This window comes from Lontra canadensis, unplaced genomic scaffold (assembly GCF_010015895.1).
Source record: "Lontra canadensis isolate GAN:19392208 unplaced genomic scaffold, GSC_riverotter_1.0 scaffold29, whole genome shotgun sequence".
NCBI lineage: Eukaryota > Metazoa > Chordata > Mammalia > Carnivora > Mustelidae > Lontra > Lontra canadensis.
In genome coordinates this window covers 5970637-5988721 of record NW_022631023.1, presented here as the reverse complement: position 1 = coordinate 5988721, position 18085 = coordinate 5970637, and the positions used below count along the sequence as shown (strand labels likewise).

The window sequence follows — 18085 nt, the reverse complement described above, 5'->3', positions numbered from 1 at the left end:
CTTTTCCTTAGTAATAAATTATAAAAAGTCAATAGTCATTCAAAAACAAATATTTTAAAAGCCTCAATTACACAGTGGGCTCTACATAGTAGTTAATTCTGTGAATGTACCATGATTCAATTCATTCAATGCTATAGGATATTTGGACATTTTCTAATTTTTTGTTTTTATAAACAGTGAAATGAAATCGCCTTGCTCAAAAATTCACATGCATTTCCAGTTGTTTCCTCAATTACTGGAAGTAAAAATCACTGAATTAAAACATCTAAATATATATATATATATATATATATATATATATATATATATATATATATATGTATTTTTTTTTTTAATTTTATTTATTTACTTGACAGAGAGAGAGAGAGAGAGAGAGAGACAGTGAGATAAGGAATATAAGCAAGGGGAGTGGGAGAGGGAGAAGCAGGGAGCCCGATGCTGGACTCGATCCCAGGATCCTCGGATCATGACCTGAGCCGAAGGCAGATGCTTAATGGCTGAGCCACCCAGGCGCCCCAAAACATCTAAATATCTTCCAATTTCGATTCCAATTGTTAAAATAGCCTCCAGAAAGCCTGGGCTTTTTCATGGACCCTGTCCCCAATGTGAATAACTGGTAACAAACCAAAACCTTTGTTACTTGCTAAAATGTGGTAGTTTCTTTCTCTAAATATTATTTTTAAAAAAAAATTATAAAACTGGTTAAGTACAGGGGTATTCTATATTGTTTTCAACAATCTAGTTTATTATGCATGGTGTCCAACCTTTTTTCCAATTTGTATTTCCTCTCTTGAAAAGTTGTACTTCTTCTGAACATGTATCCTGATACATGCATCTTAAGATCAATGATATATACCGCCAAGCTGCCTTCCCGAAAGACTCTGACACACTTAGTTTTGAATGCCAGTCAGCAATACACGAAGACCACCCACTGACAAACATGTCTTCCTGCCGGATCGTAAGTCTTAAAAGGTGATAGCAGAAAGCAGGAAACCAATGGAAAGATAGTAAAGAAATATGCCTCAAGCTGGTTTATTTTTAATGGATTTGTAAATATTTAACTACCCATGTGCTAACTGTTTAATGACGTAATGACACCGTCCTCTTACCCTGAGATCCATTTTTCTCCACGGCTCCTTGTTGGGCTTCAGCTCATAGATGTTACTCCTTCTGACAGCCTCAATATAAGCTTCATGACCCTGTCGAAAATATATTACCTGCAAAAAGCATACATTTAAAAATTAAAACCTAACAGTAAAATATTTTGTCTTATGGTGTCCATATTCATATTTTTAAAATTTATTACTCTCACCTCATCACCCATTTGAGGAACAAAAGGAGACTTTCGAAGTGTGGTGTCAGTTATCCAAACTGGAGGATGAAACTCATATAAATGCTCCGTATTTGCAAGCTCCACCGGAGTCATCCTCCGCAAGCTCTGCCAAGGGGACCAGAACAAAGTTTAGTACAACAGAAAGGGCATGTGTACACTGTATAACTGAAAAACACGGGGCGCCTGGGGGGCTCAGTCAGTTAAGCAGCTGCCTTCGGCTCAGGTCATGATTCCTGGAATAGAATCCTGCATCGGGCTCCCTGCTCACTGGTGACCTGCTCCCCCTGCCTGTGCTCTGTCACTCTTTCTCTGTGATAAGTAAATAAAATCTTAAAAATAAATAAACAAATAAGTAAACAAACAAACAACAAAAGAAACTTCACCACTGAGAATGCCTATTTATGGGCTCGTCACCTAATGATGAGTTTTTAAATAGCATACATATTTGGTTCCTTAACATACACAGGAACGTATCACTTGTGAAAGCATTGCAGATTTACCCTAGCACTTTTCTAGCATCTCCTGAATTTCTAAGGTTCTTTGTAACACTTTATATCCTATAGTAGGGACCTAATTTCCAACCTAAATCCTCTTCAACGGACAACCTGCCCTACCGACACACCATTCTGAATTCCACCAGGGACCAATCATCACAGTCTCCTCTTGACTGAGGTTTTAAAACTGGTGATTTTAAAACACTGCCACTAACTCTTTGATCCTCCTCCTCTCCTCTTCAAGAGGTGCAGCCACATCTCCACTTGAGGGTGGGCTGGAACTGCTTCTAACAAACAGAATAAAACAGAAGTGACGAGAGCCTTTGAAGACTAGGCTGTCACAGGGATTCGGGTTCACCTCTTGCTTACACTTCAGGATCACTTGCTCAGGGAAAACCAGCCACCATGTCCCGCAGACACCCACGCAGCGCTGCAGAGGAGCCCTGTGGTGAGGAACTGAGTCGTGAGTGAGCTTCAGAGAACATCAAACCCTCAGACAGCTGCCAACTCCAGCCACTGTGTGCAACCTTGTGAGCCACAAATCACCTAGCCAATCAGCCCTCCGAGTCCCAATCCATCAGAACATGAATACAAGTTCGCTGTTTTAAGGAGCTAAGTTTCAGGGTGATCTGTTACACAGCAACAGAGAACGAGTACAAACATGGGGCATCTTTAAATAATGGCCACCACCGGCACTACACGAGCCCTGTGCATATGGTAAGGAATAGGAACAGCACAGTTAAGAGCATGAACGTGCCAAATGAGGAGAACATGCCAGATGCATCTGGGACACGAGGCAGTAACAGATGAGAGAAGAATAAAGTGCCCCAAAATGCCCTGAAGCATATTTCTGGTGTTGATTAACAGGAGAAAATAAAGAGTTATAGTGGGATTCTGAGCAAAACAGAGCTCCTCCTTTAGGTGGCAAACTGGGGAAGGAGTCAGTGCCAAGGCCAATCTGGGGCAGATTCAACAGAGAAGGCTTCACAACACAGTAGCTTTCCCAAATATAAATTCCATTTTACATTTGAGTTGTGCTAACAGTGTCAAAAGAATATAAAAGTTCCAATTTCCTAAAGATTTTTAATTTTTTTTTAAATTTTATTTATTTATTTGACAGAGGGAGAGAGAGCACAAGAGGGAGGAGCTGCAGGCAGAAGGAGAGGGAGAAGCAGGCTCCCCACCAAGCAGGGAGCCTGATGTGGGCCTTGATCCCAGGACCCTGGAATCACCACCTGAGCTGAAGGCATATGCTCAACCAAGTGAACTCACCAGGTGCCCCAAGACTTCTAATTTTTTTTTTTTAAGATTTTATTTATTTATTTGACAGAGAGATCACAAGTAGACAGAGAGGCAGGCAGAGAGAGGGGGAGAAGCGGGCTCCCCGCTGAGCAGAGAGCCCAATGTGGGGCTTGATCCCAGGACCCTGAGATCATGACATGAGCTGAAGGCAGAGGCTTAACCCACTGAGCCACTCAGGCGCCCCTTAATTTCTAAATATGGACAGAAACACCTCTATAAAAAGTGTAAAAAGATGTTTTTAAAGATATACTTCTCTTACCTCTTTTTTAGGCTTATTTTCTTTCTTTCTCTTTCGTCTCCGCTTTGGAGGAGATAAATTTTCAGTAGACATTTCATCCTCTGAACTACTGCAAAAGCGGGTAACCCGCCGACGCGACGACGTCCGCAGAGGTGGCTGCAGATTGATGCCTGCATCAGCGGTCCAATCAGAATATCGAGATGATGAGTCACTGGCAAAGGAAAAAAGTGTAAGTTGCAGGGAACCAGAATCTAAGCCCTGACTGCAAACCAGTCACATGACATTAAGAGAAGAGATGAAGAGGGAAGGAAAGAAGGATCGTGGGAAAATTTAACTCGAACACTCTGCCTTCACCCTCAGTGAATACTGAAATAACCAGAGATCATGAGAAAGAGAGAAACCTGCAATGACGCTGGAAATTAGGAAAGGATGCAAGCCTGAGGAATTATTTTAAAGTATAATATAGAGGAGACACTGTGGAACACAACATTTAGAGCCAACCAACGATCCCCTTTCAGAAGATGGAGTGTAGTTATGAAAACAGGAGAGATCACACAGAACCGTAAGAGTAGGCCCTCCTCCCCACCCCAAGTGAGAGGGGGCTCAGGAATAGACTAGAAATTTTAACTGGAATGAAAAGCCATCTGTGAACAGACCAAGAAGCCCAAGGAAAACATAACCACAACAAACAGAAAGCTGTAAGTGGTCAGAGCTTCTTGCCAAGAGGGGGACCTTTCCTTTATATGACAGAAGATTCGTGAGAGGAACTCGTAGCCCACCCCAGAGCAGAAGCGGAGTCCGACAACAAACTAGATCCAGAAAACGAGCCCCTGCCCAAGGCTAGCTTCAGAAAATACAAAAAAGGATGACAAAGGACTCTACTGGGCCATCACTAGCCAACCACATACCTCTCAGGCTCAATAAAACATAAGCACACTAACACACATTCTAAGAGTTGTTTATTATAAAGAGTTATTTAGAAAAAATCCAAGAGCACCTGCTTTGTATAATGAAATTCAAGAAAAGCTGAATTAAAAGATAATAATTATAGAGATAGAAAGCATAACAGTGGTTGCCAGAGGACGGGGATGGGAGGTGGAGAATCACTGTTTAATAGGTATACAGTTTCAGTTTTGCATCAAGCTCCAGAGAGTGTGAGCAAGACAGTATGAATGTACTTAACACTATTGAAACATGCACTTAACAATAGTTAAGATAGTAAATTTTATGTCTGTTTCATAATTAAAAATGAATTTAAAAAAATAAAATAGACAAGTGTTCTAAAAATTACTCCAGCTCCTTATCATAATGGAGTAAGAGAAGTCAAGAAAGGAAACGGAGTACAGTAAGGTGGTCTAGACAAGAACAGCACCAGTGGAAACAGAAAGAAGATACTTTCAGTCCTATAGAGGCACCTTCCTACATGTGGTGATGGATATGTTCATGAAAAGAGAAAGAGGTCCAGGTTTCTGGCTTGAGCATCTGTCAAAGGTGAAGCTGACATTTATTTACCAAGAGAAGGAACAGATGTTAACATCTCGATCCAATGAAATTTCGTTATCAAAACTAAACACAAGGTCAACACATGCATAACTAATAATAAACAGAATGATGGTGTTACCACATATACTTTGGATACTACTCATTAGAAATGCAGCTCAAGACTGGACTGATTTTGAGTACACACACCCGACGTCCTGCCGGTTCAAATATTTACAGTCAAAAATACCTCAAATATTTTCTACAGATAAAGTTGTTAATCCGGTTTTCTTCTCCTTTTAAATGTACTAAAAAGTCAGTTGTCCCACAGATGTGAGCTCTTCCATCTGGAATGCCATCCGTGCCCCACTGCATCCACGCCTACGACTGAACTGCGGAAAAGATGGGAACAAGGAAAAGCAGATACCTTGAACTCTCGCTGTCACTCTCACTTCTTCGATCACTCCTCCATTCTTCCTCTTCAGAAGAACAAGAGCCTTCACTCTGATCACAGGAAGTCTCCTATTGGCCGGGGTCGGGCAGGGGGGAGATGTAGATAAAATAAAAATCCCGATCTTGGAGATTAAACAATACAAGTCAAGAAAAACTACACTTTGTCCTGATCATCTTAGGCCATCGGGCAAGAAGAGTTAGATGGACTTAAAAAAACAAGAAGTAAATGTCCTTACTATATTCTTTTTCTTATCAAGCATAAGGCATTAGAGTCTAAGACTTAACCCTACTACTGTTGACACAGCCAGCCCTTCTGAGTGAAGCTCGTAAAAAGTCAATATAGATGTTCTCAGCATTTTGTTGGACTTAGGCCACCGTGACAGGTATGCAACGGGCTCTCGTCATTCTGCTCTCACTCCCATGATGGACGTTGTGCATCTTTCCATATGACCTATAGATATTCTTTGACGAGGTGTCAGGCATTTTGCTAATTCTTAAACTGGATTCTTTGTTTTCTTATGAATATGTTTTAAGAATTCATGGTATGTTTTAAATACAAGTCCTTTATCAGATAGCAGTTCTACAAATATCTTCTCCCAGTCAATATGCTTGCGTTTTCATTCTCTTAATGGTATCTTTCCCAGAGCAGATTTTAATTTCAATGAACTCTAGCTTGTCACGTTTTTCTCTATGGGATTATGCTTCTGGTATTCTATCTAAAAAGTCCTTTGTCAAACGCTACTTGATCACCTGTGTATTAGTCTATTTCTCGGTTTCCCTATTCTGTTCCACTCAACTATTGTCTATGCTTTCACTGATCTCATATTGTTTTAAAAATTACAGATTTATACTAACTCTTAATGTCAGGTAGTGTCAGTCCTCCAACTACTTTCTTCAGTATCCTAGGTCTTTTACCTCTGCAAGCAAACTTTAGAATCACTCTGGCAACACCCACAAAATTAACTTGGGATTTTGATTGGGATGGTGTTGAATCTACAGATGAATCTGTGAAGAACAGACATCTAACAACAACAAACAGCAACAGGGTCTCTCCCTCATTGACTATGGAAATACAAAATACAACATGACCACTCGGGAAAGTCTGGAAGTTTCTTACAAAGCTGTCCAACAGGGCCTTATCATATGATGCAATAAACTCGCTCCTTGGTATTTACCCAAATGCATTAAAAATATTGTCCATACAAAACCGATATGTGTAAGTTTATAACAGCTTTATTCATAAATGCCAAAACTTAGAAGCAGCCAGCATGTCCTTCAGTAGGTGAATATATAAACTGTGGTAAATTCAGACAACCGAATATTACTCAGTTCTAAAAAGAAATGAAACATCAAGCCACAAAAAGTTGTAGAGGAGACTTAAAACTCATATTACTAGAAAGTAGCCAATCTGAAAAGGCTCCATACTATATAACCCAACCATACGGCATTCTGGAAAAGTCTATGGAAACAGTAAAAGGATCAATGGTTGCCAGTGGCTCAGGAGGAGGGAGAGAAGAGTAAAGTATAGCCCAGTGGGGTTTAGGGCAGTGAAACTGTTCTGTCTGATGCGGTTATGGTAGATACTGATACGGCATTTGTCAAAACCCACAGAACTATACAACACACTGTGATCCCTAATGTAAACCAGGGAATTCACCTCACCAGTTATAGCAAATGCACCACACTAATTCAAGACGTTACTAATAGAAAAGACTGTGTGAAGGGAAGAGAGTATATGGGAATTCACTGTACTCATTGTGTAATTTTTCTGTAAACCTAAAACTGCTCCAAAACAGTCCTTTAAAAAAAAAAAAAGATTTTATTTATTTGACAGCAATCACAAGTAGGCAGAGAGGCAGGCAGAAAGACAGAGGGGGAAGCAGGCTCCCTGTTGAGCAGAGAGCCTGATGTGGGGCTCAATCCCATGACCTGAGCCAAAGGCAGAGGCTTTAACCCACTGAGCTACCCAGGTGTCCCTCTCCCCCTTTTTTTAAAGGGAAGAGAGGGGAACAAACAACTTTTTGATCGTCACAGCACCAATGGTTGCAATCCACTTTAAGTTCTGGCCATGAGTCCCAGGCAGGTACTTTTAAACTGAGGACCTTTTCCTGTAACAGCATTTACTTTAGGAGCTTTAATAATAGACAATGAAAATGTCAGTAAGATCCAAAACTCAAGTTATCAAGTTAATATCTACTTTTGGGGGCATCCAGGTGGCTTAGTTGGTTAAGCCTCTGCCTTTGGCTCAGGTCATGATCTCAGGGTCCAGGGATCAAGTCCCACAATGGACTCTTTGCTCAGTAGGAGTCTGCTTCTCCCTCTGTGCTCTCCCCCTCTCTCAAATAAATAAAATCTTAAACAAAAAACAAACAAACAAAAAAACCCTATTTTTGTTTACTTCATATGAATAGGCAAAATGTAAAGTCAAAATATTCTACAAACTGTTGCTCAAAATGTGAGCCCAACACTATTCCAGGAGTACATTCTAGGCCTAGCACAACAGAACTACTAAATGGAATGTGCTTCGTATGCTCAAATCAACTTTTTTTTTAAAATCACAGTAATAAAAACTCTTCAAAGCTACTACCTTGAAACCGCACACCCTATGAAATGCCTTATATGTGTTATCCCAACTCTCCAAACACCTGTTAACATAGGCAGAATTAAAAACAAAAAAAAATTAAGAAATTAAGAACTAAGAAAATAAGAAAACTAACAACACTAAGTTTCAGAGATTCTGATTTAACTTGCCCATCAAGGTGGCATAATCTACTTGAAACTTTGAGTTACTTTTCTTAAAAAAAAAAAAAAAAAAGTCCTAAGATTACACAAGCTTCAACCCCACAAAACTTAGATCCACCCTGCCTCTGAGTGTTTTGCTGTCTCCCAGGCCCTATACATTACTAGCTCTTCATCTATAGGAACACCCAGGGGTAAGAAAAGTAAAAGTAAATAACAAGCCTGGGGTCACAGGAGGATAAGTACAGGAACTGGAATTAAAAATCTGGCTAACCTTCCTACCATCAGTGCTTTCCAAACCTAAATGGAATGGACCAACATGCATATACACAATGCCACAATCTCTATCCTACTGCCATACACATTACACACACACCCCCATCTCCACCCAGCCACAAGAGCCCCCCCACCCCCACCCCCCTGCAACAACACAGGTGAATGAATTCGTATCGATGCAAGTAAAACCAAGGACACCAAACCACAAAATCATGATTTTAAAAGGTCAAGTGGTTTTAACATTCCACATTATCTATGCTTCCATTAGTTTAAAAAGTTCCTCATTACTTAAAAACACACCAAATTAATAAAGACAAAAATTCTAAGATTGATACCAGTGATGATTTAAAAAGCAAAAAAGAAAAATCTATAATCAATCCTGGTATTTCAAAAAGAATATAAGAAAATAAGCATTAATTGATATCCCCTTAGCAAAATACGGTATGTATGTATACTTTAGACACCTAAAATAAAGCATCTTTCTTAACGTGACAATGGTAGACTTGTGTCCACCAACAGGAATGCGGACCCATGTCTCTACAAGCACTCCGCGCTGCGCTGGAAGAACTGAGGAATGCCATTAGACCAGAGAAATCCATGAGAGGCACAAAACTTAGGAGTAGAAACTAGGTATCCGTGCAAAGGAGAAGATACCTGAAAACCTCAGAAAATTCAATGATAAAATTAACCCAAAAATTCAGGAATACAGCAGAATGTGTAAAAAATTAAATCTGCTGAAATCAGAAACCTTCATCTATGCCAAATAATAACTACTTAGAGGCCGTAATGGCAGAAAACACCCAGCACCTTACAAACTACAGATAAAGAATTATATATCCCTAGTTATAAAGAATTTTTTTTTAAGATTTTATTTTTATTTATTTATCTGACAGAGAGAGGGAGAGCATAAGCAGGGGGGAACAGCAGAGGGAGAGGAAGAAGAAAATTCTCCATGGAGCAGGCAGCCTGAGGCACGGCTTGATTCCAGGGATCATAACCTGAGTCAAAGGCAGGAGCTTAACAACTGAGCCACCCAGGTGCCTCAGTTATAAAGAACTTTTAAAAATTAAAGCAGGGGGATGTGCTTGGGTGGCTTAGTTGGTTAACCGTCCAACTCCTGTCTCTTGATTTCGGCTCAGGTCATGGTCTCAGGGTTTTGAGACCAAGCCCTACATCAGGCTCAACACTGGGCAAGGAGCCTGCTTAAGATTTGTTATCTCCCTCTGCCCCGCCCCCCCCAAAAAAGATAAAAATTAAGGTTCAGGGCAGGGTGAGGAGAGGCCAAAAACATGATAGAGAAATGACCAAAAGACATAAATACACAGAGCATAAAGATTTAAAATAAAAAAAAAAACCACACTAAATATATGAAGAAATGTTCAACAACTTCACACATAATATGAGAAAGTCAAAATAAAACTTTCTGTGAAATAAACCAAAGACAAAAGAACAAATATTGCACAATTCCACTTACAGAAGTCCCTAGAATAGGCAAATTTATAGAGAGACAGAAAGTAGAAGGCAGGCTACCAGGGATGGAGAAGGGAAATAAGAGTCAATGGTTAATTAATACAGAATGTCTGGGATGATGAGAGAGTGCTAGAAACATACAGTGGTAATGGCCGCACACATCATAAATGTAGTTAATGCCAATGAACTGTATCAGGAAAATAGTTAAAATGATGAATTTTATATTTTACCACACTAAAAGAAAACAGCCAAAACAAAAATAAAACTATACTAGGACACCATCTCTCACCCACTAAATTGGTAAAAATTATTAAGTATAACATACTCTGTGGGCTAATGGATAGGGAAACGGGCACTCCTAGGTGCTACTGGTAGGAATGCCAAGTTGGAACCCTCCTTCAGGAGGAATTTTTATCACTCTCTCATACAACTCACAGACATCTATCTTTGGACCTGGCAATCCCATTCCCAGAAATGTACTCCCAAATTGCATCTCCGACAGGACAAAACTACATACAAAGACAAAAAGATTATTCACTGTAACACTATTTATGACAAAAACACCAGAAATGTCCTAAATGCCCACGTGAGAAAGTGGTTAAATAAACTGTTACAAGCCCACAATCACATGTGATGCAACTCTTAAAAAACACGGAGAAGATATTTAAGAACCGATATGGAATGGGTTCCAGAATATTTTAAGTGAAAAAAGTCAAGGGCAAAAGGGCATCTATAGTATGCTCTATCTTGTGTACAAAAGGAGAAACAATAAAATCTACAGGTATGAAAAACACAGAATAAACCAGAAACTAGTGAGGATAGGTGGGAATGTTTATCGTAACTGTCCAAAACTATTAAGAAAGGGTTAAAACATACTCAATTCACTATAAATAAGAAGAAACTAATGTAAAAACAGTCTAATCACATAAAACAAAGTCAGAGAAATTAAAAGGCTGGTGATAACAGCGGCTAGCATGACTGGATATTAGGCACTATTTTAAACAGTTCACAATCAAGTTAAGTTCTCACATCTTTGAGGAATACATGCTAACACTGACTGCTTTTATGTATCTGGCCAGAGCACAAAAAGGTTAAACAACTTGTCTGAGTGGAAGAATTTAGATTTAATCTCAAACACTAACTGAACTACTACTGTAATGCTTTGTAACAGAATTAAATGAATAGTCTGTCCATCCATATGGAACACTTCAAACCTCAAAACGTTACTGATTAGAAAATATAAACATCCTATGATTAATTTTTAAAGACTCTACAAAAATATTGGCTTCCCCCCAAAAAATCAAAACGAAGACCACTAATTCTACAGGATTCCTCAAAGTCAAGCCAAGGGGTTAAAGAAAGGCTTAGATATGACAGCAAAAGCACCAGCAACTAAGTTAAAAAAAAAAAATCAACTGGATTTTCTCAAACTTCATAAAACTTTTGTGCTTCAAAGGAAACCAACCATCCAGTAAGTGAGACGCCAGCACTCTGAATGGAGTGTGTACACACCCTGTATCTGCAAGGACTCACATCCAGAATAGAAACCTTTCACGGCAATAACAAAAAAAGACAACCAGACTGAAAAACAGGCAACAGATTTGCACAGACAAGAAATAAGCACATGTTCCACATCACTAATCATTAGGGAAATGCAAATCAAAACCAGTGAGCTAGCCCTTCACTCCCGCTACAATGGCTAAAACCAATAGTACAGACAATGCCAAGTGCTGATAAGGATGTGGTGAGACTGGAATCCTCACACATTACTGATGGAAATATAAAACAGTGCAGCTGCTTTGGAAAACATTTTAGCAATTCCTCAAAAGATGAAAACATAGAGTTACCACATGACCCAGCAAACTGACTCCTAGATACCAAATGAAATGAAAGCCTATATATTCAATCAAAAACCTGTTAGTAAACTGCATTATTCCTAACAGCCAAAAACAAGTGTGGATACATGCCACACAGGGATCAACCTTGGAAACATTATGCTAAGCAAAAAAAGGCAGTCACAAAATCATATTGTATGATTCCATTCATATAAAATGCCCAGAATAGGCCAATCAATCCATATAGACAGAAAGTGGTTGCCCGGAGCTGAGTGAGGTGGGCTTGGAAATAACTGCAAATGAGTGTAAGATTTCGTTTTAGAGGCAATGAAAATATTTTGAAGTTAAATAGTAGTGATGATAGCACAATTCTGTTAATACACTAGAGATACTGGATTATACAACACTGGTATGGTAAGTATCTCAACAAAGCTGCTAAAAATTCATCTTAGACTCTTGGCAGATATAAAGGAAAGAATTAAGACAAATTATTGAACATTATTTTATATAATTTAAAGTTACAAAACTCACATGTCTCATAGAGCTTGAAGATTCATTTCCAGAAGATAAGTCAAGCCGGCCAAAATTTCTTCTACCATAATTTGGGTATTTGCGCCTGCACGTCCTCTGCCTAGACTGTGACAGCAAAACCACCGAGTCAGACTGAAACATAAACATGCAGATGGAAATCAACACCCAAATGAGTACAAGCATCAGTAAGATGGGCATTCTTTCAAATTCCAAAAGGAATTTAAGGCAAAAATAAAAAATAACAACACTTCTGCTCCTGGATTGGAAGAATAAATATTGTGAAAATGTCTATGCTACCTAAAGCAATCTACACATTTAATGCAATTCCTATCAAAGTACCATCCATTTTTTTCAAAGAAATGGAACAAATAATCCTAAAATTTATATGGAACCAGAAAAGACCGCGAATAGCCAAAGGAATATTGAAAAAGAAAGCCAGAGTTGGTGGCATCACAATTCCGGACTTCAAGCTCTATTACAAAGCTGTCATCATCAAGACAGCATGGTCCTGGCACAAAAACAGACACATAGATCAATAGAACAGAATAGAGAGCCCAGAAATAGACCCTCAACTCTATGGTCAACTAATCTTCGACAAAGCAGGAAAGAATGTCCAATGGAAAAAAGACAGCCTCTTCAATAAATGGTGTTGGGAAAATTGGACAGCCACATGCAGAAAAATGAAATTGGATCATTTCCTTACACCACACACGAAAATAGACTCAAAATGGATGAAGGACCTCAATGTGAGAAAGGAATCCATCAACATCCTTGAGGAGAACACAGGCAGCAACCTCTTTGACCTCAGCCGCAGCAACATCTTCCTAGGAACATCGCCAAAGGCAAGGGAAGCAAGGGCAAAAATGAACTATTGGGATTTTATCAAGATCAAAAGCTTTTGCACAGCAAAGGAAACAGTTCACAAAACCAAAAGACAACTGACAGAATGGGAGAAGATATTTGCAAACGACATATCAGATAAAGGGCTAGTGTCCAAAATCTATAAAGAACTTAGCAAACTCAACACCCAAAGAACAAATAATCCAATCAAGAAATGGGCAGAAGACATGAACAGACATTTCTGCAAAGAAGACATCCAGATGGCCAACAGACACATGAAAAAGTGCTCCATATCACTCGGCATCAGGGAAATACAAATCAAAACCACAATGAGATACCACCTCACACCAGTCAGAATGGCTAAAATTAACAAGTCCGGAAATGACAGATGCTGGCGAGGATGCGGAGAAAGGGGAACCCTCCTACACTGTTGGTGGGAATGCAAGCTGGTGCAACCACTCTGGAAAACAGCATGGAGGTTCCTCAAAATGTTGAAAATAGAACTACCCTATGACCCAGCAATTGCACTGCTGGGTATTTACCCTAAAGATACAAACGTAGTGATCCGAAGGGGCACGTGCACCCGAATGTTTATAGCAGCAATGTCTACAATAGCCAAACTATGGAAAGAACCTAGATGTCCATCAACAGATGAATGGATAAAGAAGATGTGGTATATATATACAATGGAATACTATGCAGCCATCAAAAGAAATGAAATCTTGCCATTTGCGACAACGTGGATAGAACTAGAGGGTATCATGCTTAGCGAAATAAGTCAATCAGAGAAAGACAACTATCATATGATCTCCCTGATATGAGGGAGAGGAGATGCAACATGGGGGGTTAATGTGGTAGGAGAAGAGTAAATGAAACAAGTTGGGATTGGGAGGGAGACACACCATAAGTGACTCTTAATCTCACAAAACAAACTGAGGGTTGCTGGGCAGAGGGGGGTTGTGGGGGGGTTATGGACACTGGGTAGGGTATGTGCTATGGTGAGTGTTGTGAAGTGTGTAAACGTGGAGATTCACAGACCTGTACCCCTGGGGAAAAAAAATATATATATATATGTTTATAAAAAATAAAATTATAAAAAAAAAAAACACTTCAAATACACACACACACACACACCACACACACACACACAGTTAAATTAAACTTGGCATTTTTACTTAGAAGACATGGTTTGCCATTAAGAATATAACAATAACCCAAAATGGATACCTCTTAAAATACATATGTTAGAAGTGAAAATATATATTCAAATATTATCATGCTGTCACCAACATTAAGGAACACAAGTATAGAGAAATATCTGAAATAATCCTCAAATATTAACCCTGCTTATTTCCAGATTTTAAATTTTCAGAGGATTTATTTTCAGTACTTTTCAGCTCTGCTTGAATTTTTGAAATGTCATATTTTGTCAAAACAAAATATTAAATAATCTTTAAAAATCATCCAAATAAAATAGACTGCATTTTCTTAAAGGGTGGAGGGAGCCTGCTGTTCCTCAAACACCCAAGTTGTATGATAAATCACTCAAAACACATTTTACTTGACTGATAAATTAGTTTTCACATTAGTGCCTTCTGTGTGATAATGACTGGTGTCTTATCATTCCAATATATCACTGGCATGATTTTTTTTTTTTTAAGATTTTATTTATTTATCTGCTAGAGAGAGAGACAGCCAGAGAGGGAACACAAGTAGGGGGAGCAGGAGAGGGAGAAGCAGACTTCCTGCTGAGCAAGGAGCCCAATGCGGGGCCTGATCCCAGGACCCCGGGATCATGACCTGACCTGAAAGCAGACACTTAATGACTGAGCCATCCAGGCGCCCCCAAAATATATTTCCTTAATAACAAGTTTGAGGGAATCTACCTAATAACCCTACAAAGAACTGTAGGCCCAAGATAGAAAAGAGAGTGCAAGCAACGAAAGAAAACCCTAGAATTTCACTCTGGAAGAGAAAGCCGAAGGGTCGAAAGGTAGGCAAAACAATGACAGACTGAACTATTTAAATTAGGCTCACAAAAAATTGCAATTGAGAGCCTTCTATGTGTGGGAGAACACTCCAGGCTTTGGCTATTCGATCAAAGGGTACTGCCTAGCCCTATCAGTAAACCACATTAGAACAGTAACCCAAAGGAACTACAGCCCCATCCTTGCTTGGATTAAGGCAATAGAGGCTTGACAGTGGCCCTAGCAGTTTACCAAAAGCAAACGTAAATTTTCTCTAGGGAAGAAATATCCTAGACTTCAAATAATCTCTAACATTTAACATTCAGTCAAACCACAGATAACAAAGAAAATGTGATGGTGAAATATGAGAAAAAAAAATCAACAAGCAATGGAAACAGGGGAACAAGATATTAAAATAATGAAATTATCAGACATGGATTTTTAAAGTAAGCATGGCTGATTTTTAAGAAATTAAAATAATGAGAACTTTAGCAGAAAACTGGAAGCTCTAACAAGGGACTGCATAAAAATTCTGAACTGAGGAAAACAATAACTAAAACTAAGAACACAATGGGTTTAACACCAGATTACACACAGCTAAACAGAACTAACAAAAGTGAAACAGAGGTCAGAAAAAAAGTTCAGAAAAGCAGCAGCCTAACGGAAGAGAACCAAGCAGTAAAAGTTTAATACACATGTAACTCAACGTCACAAGAAGGGAAACATATGCTATGCAAGCACTAGCCAAAGGAAAGCCAGAAGAGCTGTATGAAGAATCTGGAGAATAAAGCATTATTAGAAATAAGGGGTGAAAATTCACAATGAGAAAAGGTTCAATTCAGTAGGGAAAAAGGAAATTCTAAAGGTGTATGTATCAAATAAAAGAGCGGCAAACCACATAAAGAAAAACAAGTAGAAAGAGAGAAATGTACAAACATAATGAAATTTTCACACATACCTCACTACAGGTAGAAGCGCACTCACTCTGAAATGCCACAGGGCATAAAATACCAAATGGAGGATACACATATCCTATAATCCAAAAATTTCACTCCAAGGCATATACTTAAAAGAAATACACAGATACCAAGAGATATATACAAAATGTTGAAAGAAGAATTATGACTGATAGTCAAACATGAAAACAACCCAAATGTCCTTCAAGAACAGACTAAATAATAAACAGCCTAATCCTCAAAGGAATACTACTATACAGCAATGAAAACAGGACTTCACCTACTCACCACTATACAGGTAAATCTCATCTAGCCAAATGACCAACCCAGCTAAAACAGACTGCATACTGTAGGATTCCACTTAGTGTTTCTTGACATTTTTGCAACATTGTACCCCCTACAGGAAACTCTGAACTTTTTCCTGATTTGCTCCCCGACAAAATGTAATGTCACAGATCTATATGGTCAGTGTTTACACACTGTATCTAAGCAGGCTTAGTACGGAAGATGGTTAAGTTATAAAGCTTAGACTTTTTACACAATACAGCATTAAGAATCATAATTTTTGAATTAGAGATTAAATCGAAAATTTTAAAGCACTTCACATTTAACATATTTCTTAAATTTTAATATAATTTAATTGCACAGACTATATCAGTATAACCAAATTAGAAAATTATAAATACATAAGGAACAGCAATGTAATCAAATTTTTAAAAATTTTCCAAAATCTATTCTTCCAGCAAAAGTAGAACTGAAAAAATTTATTAGTTTCTTTAAAATGATTTTAGTGAATTTAACTTTCAAATTTTTTTCATGAGAAAGCATACTAACTCAGGCCAAAGATACTCATTCAGTCAACACTTTTTCTTTTCAATACTCAACATAGTTAAATCACTTTTAAGTTAAAGACAAAAACTATTTTTACTTCATTCTCAAAGCTAAGTCATACAAAATTATCAAGGATCAAGCTGAAACGACAAGGCAGGTCATGGCAGCCAGGCCTGCACAGGCCATCTGTCATGATGTACCCTCAAGACTGAGTGGTGAAGTGAGAGCAAGTCCCGAAAACACAACCACTTTCCAACAAAGTTCTGTAGCACTGATCTCGCAAACACTGTGCATCTACCATGAATCAATGTTAATGCTGCTCATGTGAGGTTCATGAAAATCAAAAGAGAAACTAAATATTAAAGAATGAGATTTTCTCCAGCAGGATGAGCGCTTTGAAGGGTCTCAAACCACTGTTAACATCTAAGATTTTTTTTTTTTTTTTAGTTTATCATCTAGATAAACTTCCGAAAGAGATAAAGCTAACCAGCAGTTTTAGAAGTCAAGTAGCCGGCTAGCTGTAGAAGTCAGTGAGTGGGGATGAACTTGAAATGTTTGCAACGAGCCTGTAACATTCTAGCTCACAACTAGAGTGATTATCAAAGAGTAGTTCCTAGAATCCTTCAGGAATGTTAGGCAACTTCCCTCATTTCTCCTTTCCTAACAGCTGTACAACCTCATGTCTACTATTTTAAAATCCCAAACAGAAGACCTTGAGCAAGAAATACTCTACCTCAGGCAACAGTTACTAATATTCTCACTGATCCCCCCGCCAAAAAGTATAAATTCAGTTTTATTTCTAGTTATTAGTAAGAAAACAGAATTTAAGTTACCTTTTGTGTGAACTGGAGAGTCTTCCTTTTTCTTCCTATTATATAAAGATTTCTTTCCTCTTCACCTTTCTCTATTCTGAAATCTTCCAATTTCCTACAAATACAAGTATCCAGGATATTGGTTAGTGAACTGATAAAATAAACGACATAAAGAGGAAAAAAATAATCATTATGATTTTGGTCATCATAAGGTTATATACTCTTGAAATTAATACAGAAAATTTCTAAAGTTATAAAAAAAAATCAAGCTATACTTTATGTTGGAAATTTAATATAAATATAATCTCAGAGGTAGTTAGGAGGTCCTATGTTCCTTTTTTTTTTTTTTTTAAAGATTTTATTTATTTGACAGAGAGCAAGCACAAGCGCGAGCACAAGGGAGCCTGATGTGCGCCTCGATCCCAGGACCCTGATATTACGACCTGAGCAGAAGGTAGATGCTTAAGGGACTGAGCCACCCAGGTACCGCCTATGTTTCATGTTTAAGACAGAAATAATTATTTGTATT

General features: G+C 38.4%; 1 protein-coding gene across 2 annotated transcripts in view; it reads right to left on the bottom strand.

Annotated features, from left to right (window-relative positions):
• Positions 1 to 18085, bottom strand: part of BRWD1 (bromodomain and WD repeat domain containing 1) — a 109906-nt gene that overhangs the window by 33913 nt on the left and 57908 nt on the right. Inside the window, exons 20-25 of one of the 2 annotated variants that reach the window (XM_032865315.1) lie at positions 17578 to 17671; positions 12151 to 12282; positions 5274 to 5368; positions 3389 to 3578; positions 1313 to 1438; positions 1110 to 1217 (exon numbers count right to left, since the gene is read on the bottom strand). In XM_032865315.1, coding sequence (XP_032721206.1) covers positions 1110 to 1217; positions 1313 to 1438; positions 3389 to 3578; positions 5274 to 5368; positions 12151 to 12282; positions 17578 to 17671 — 745 coding nt within the window. The remainder of the gene's footprint in view (positions 1 to 1109; positions 1218 to 1312; positions 1439 to 3388; positions 3579 to 5273; positions 5369 to 12150; positions 12283 to 17577; positions 17672 to 18085) is intronic. The other variant, XM_032865316.1, reaches the window with a different exon arrangement.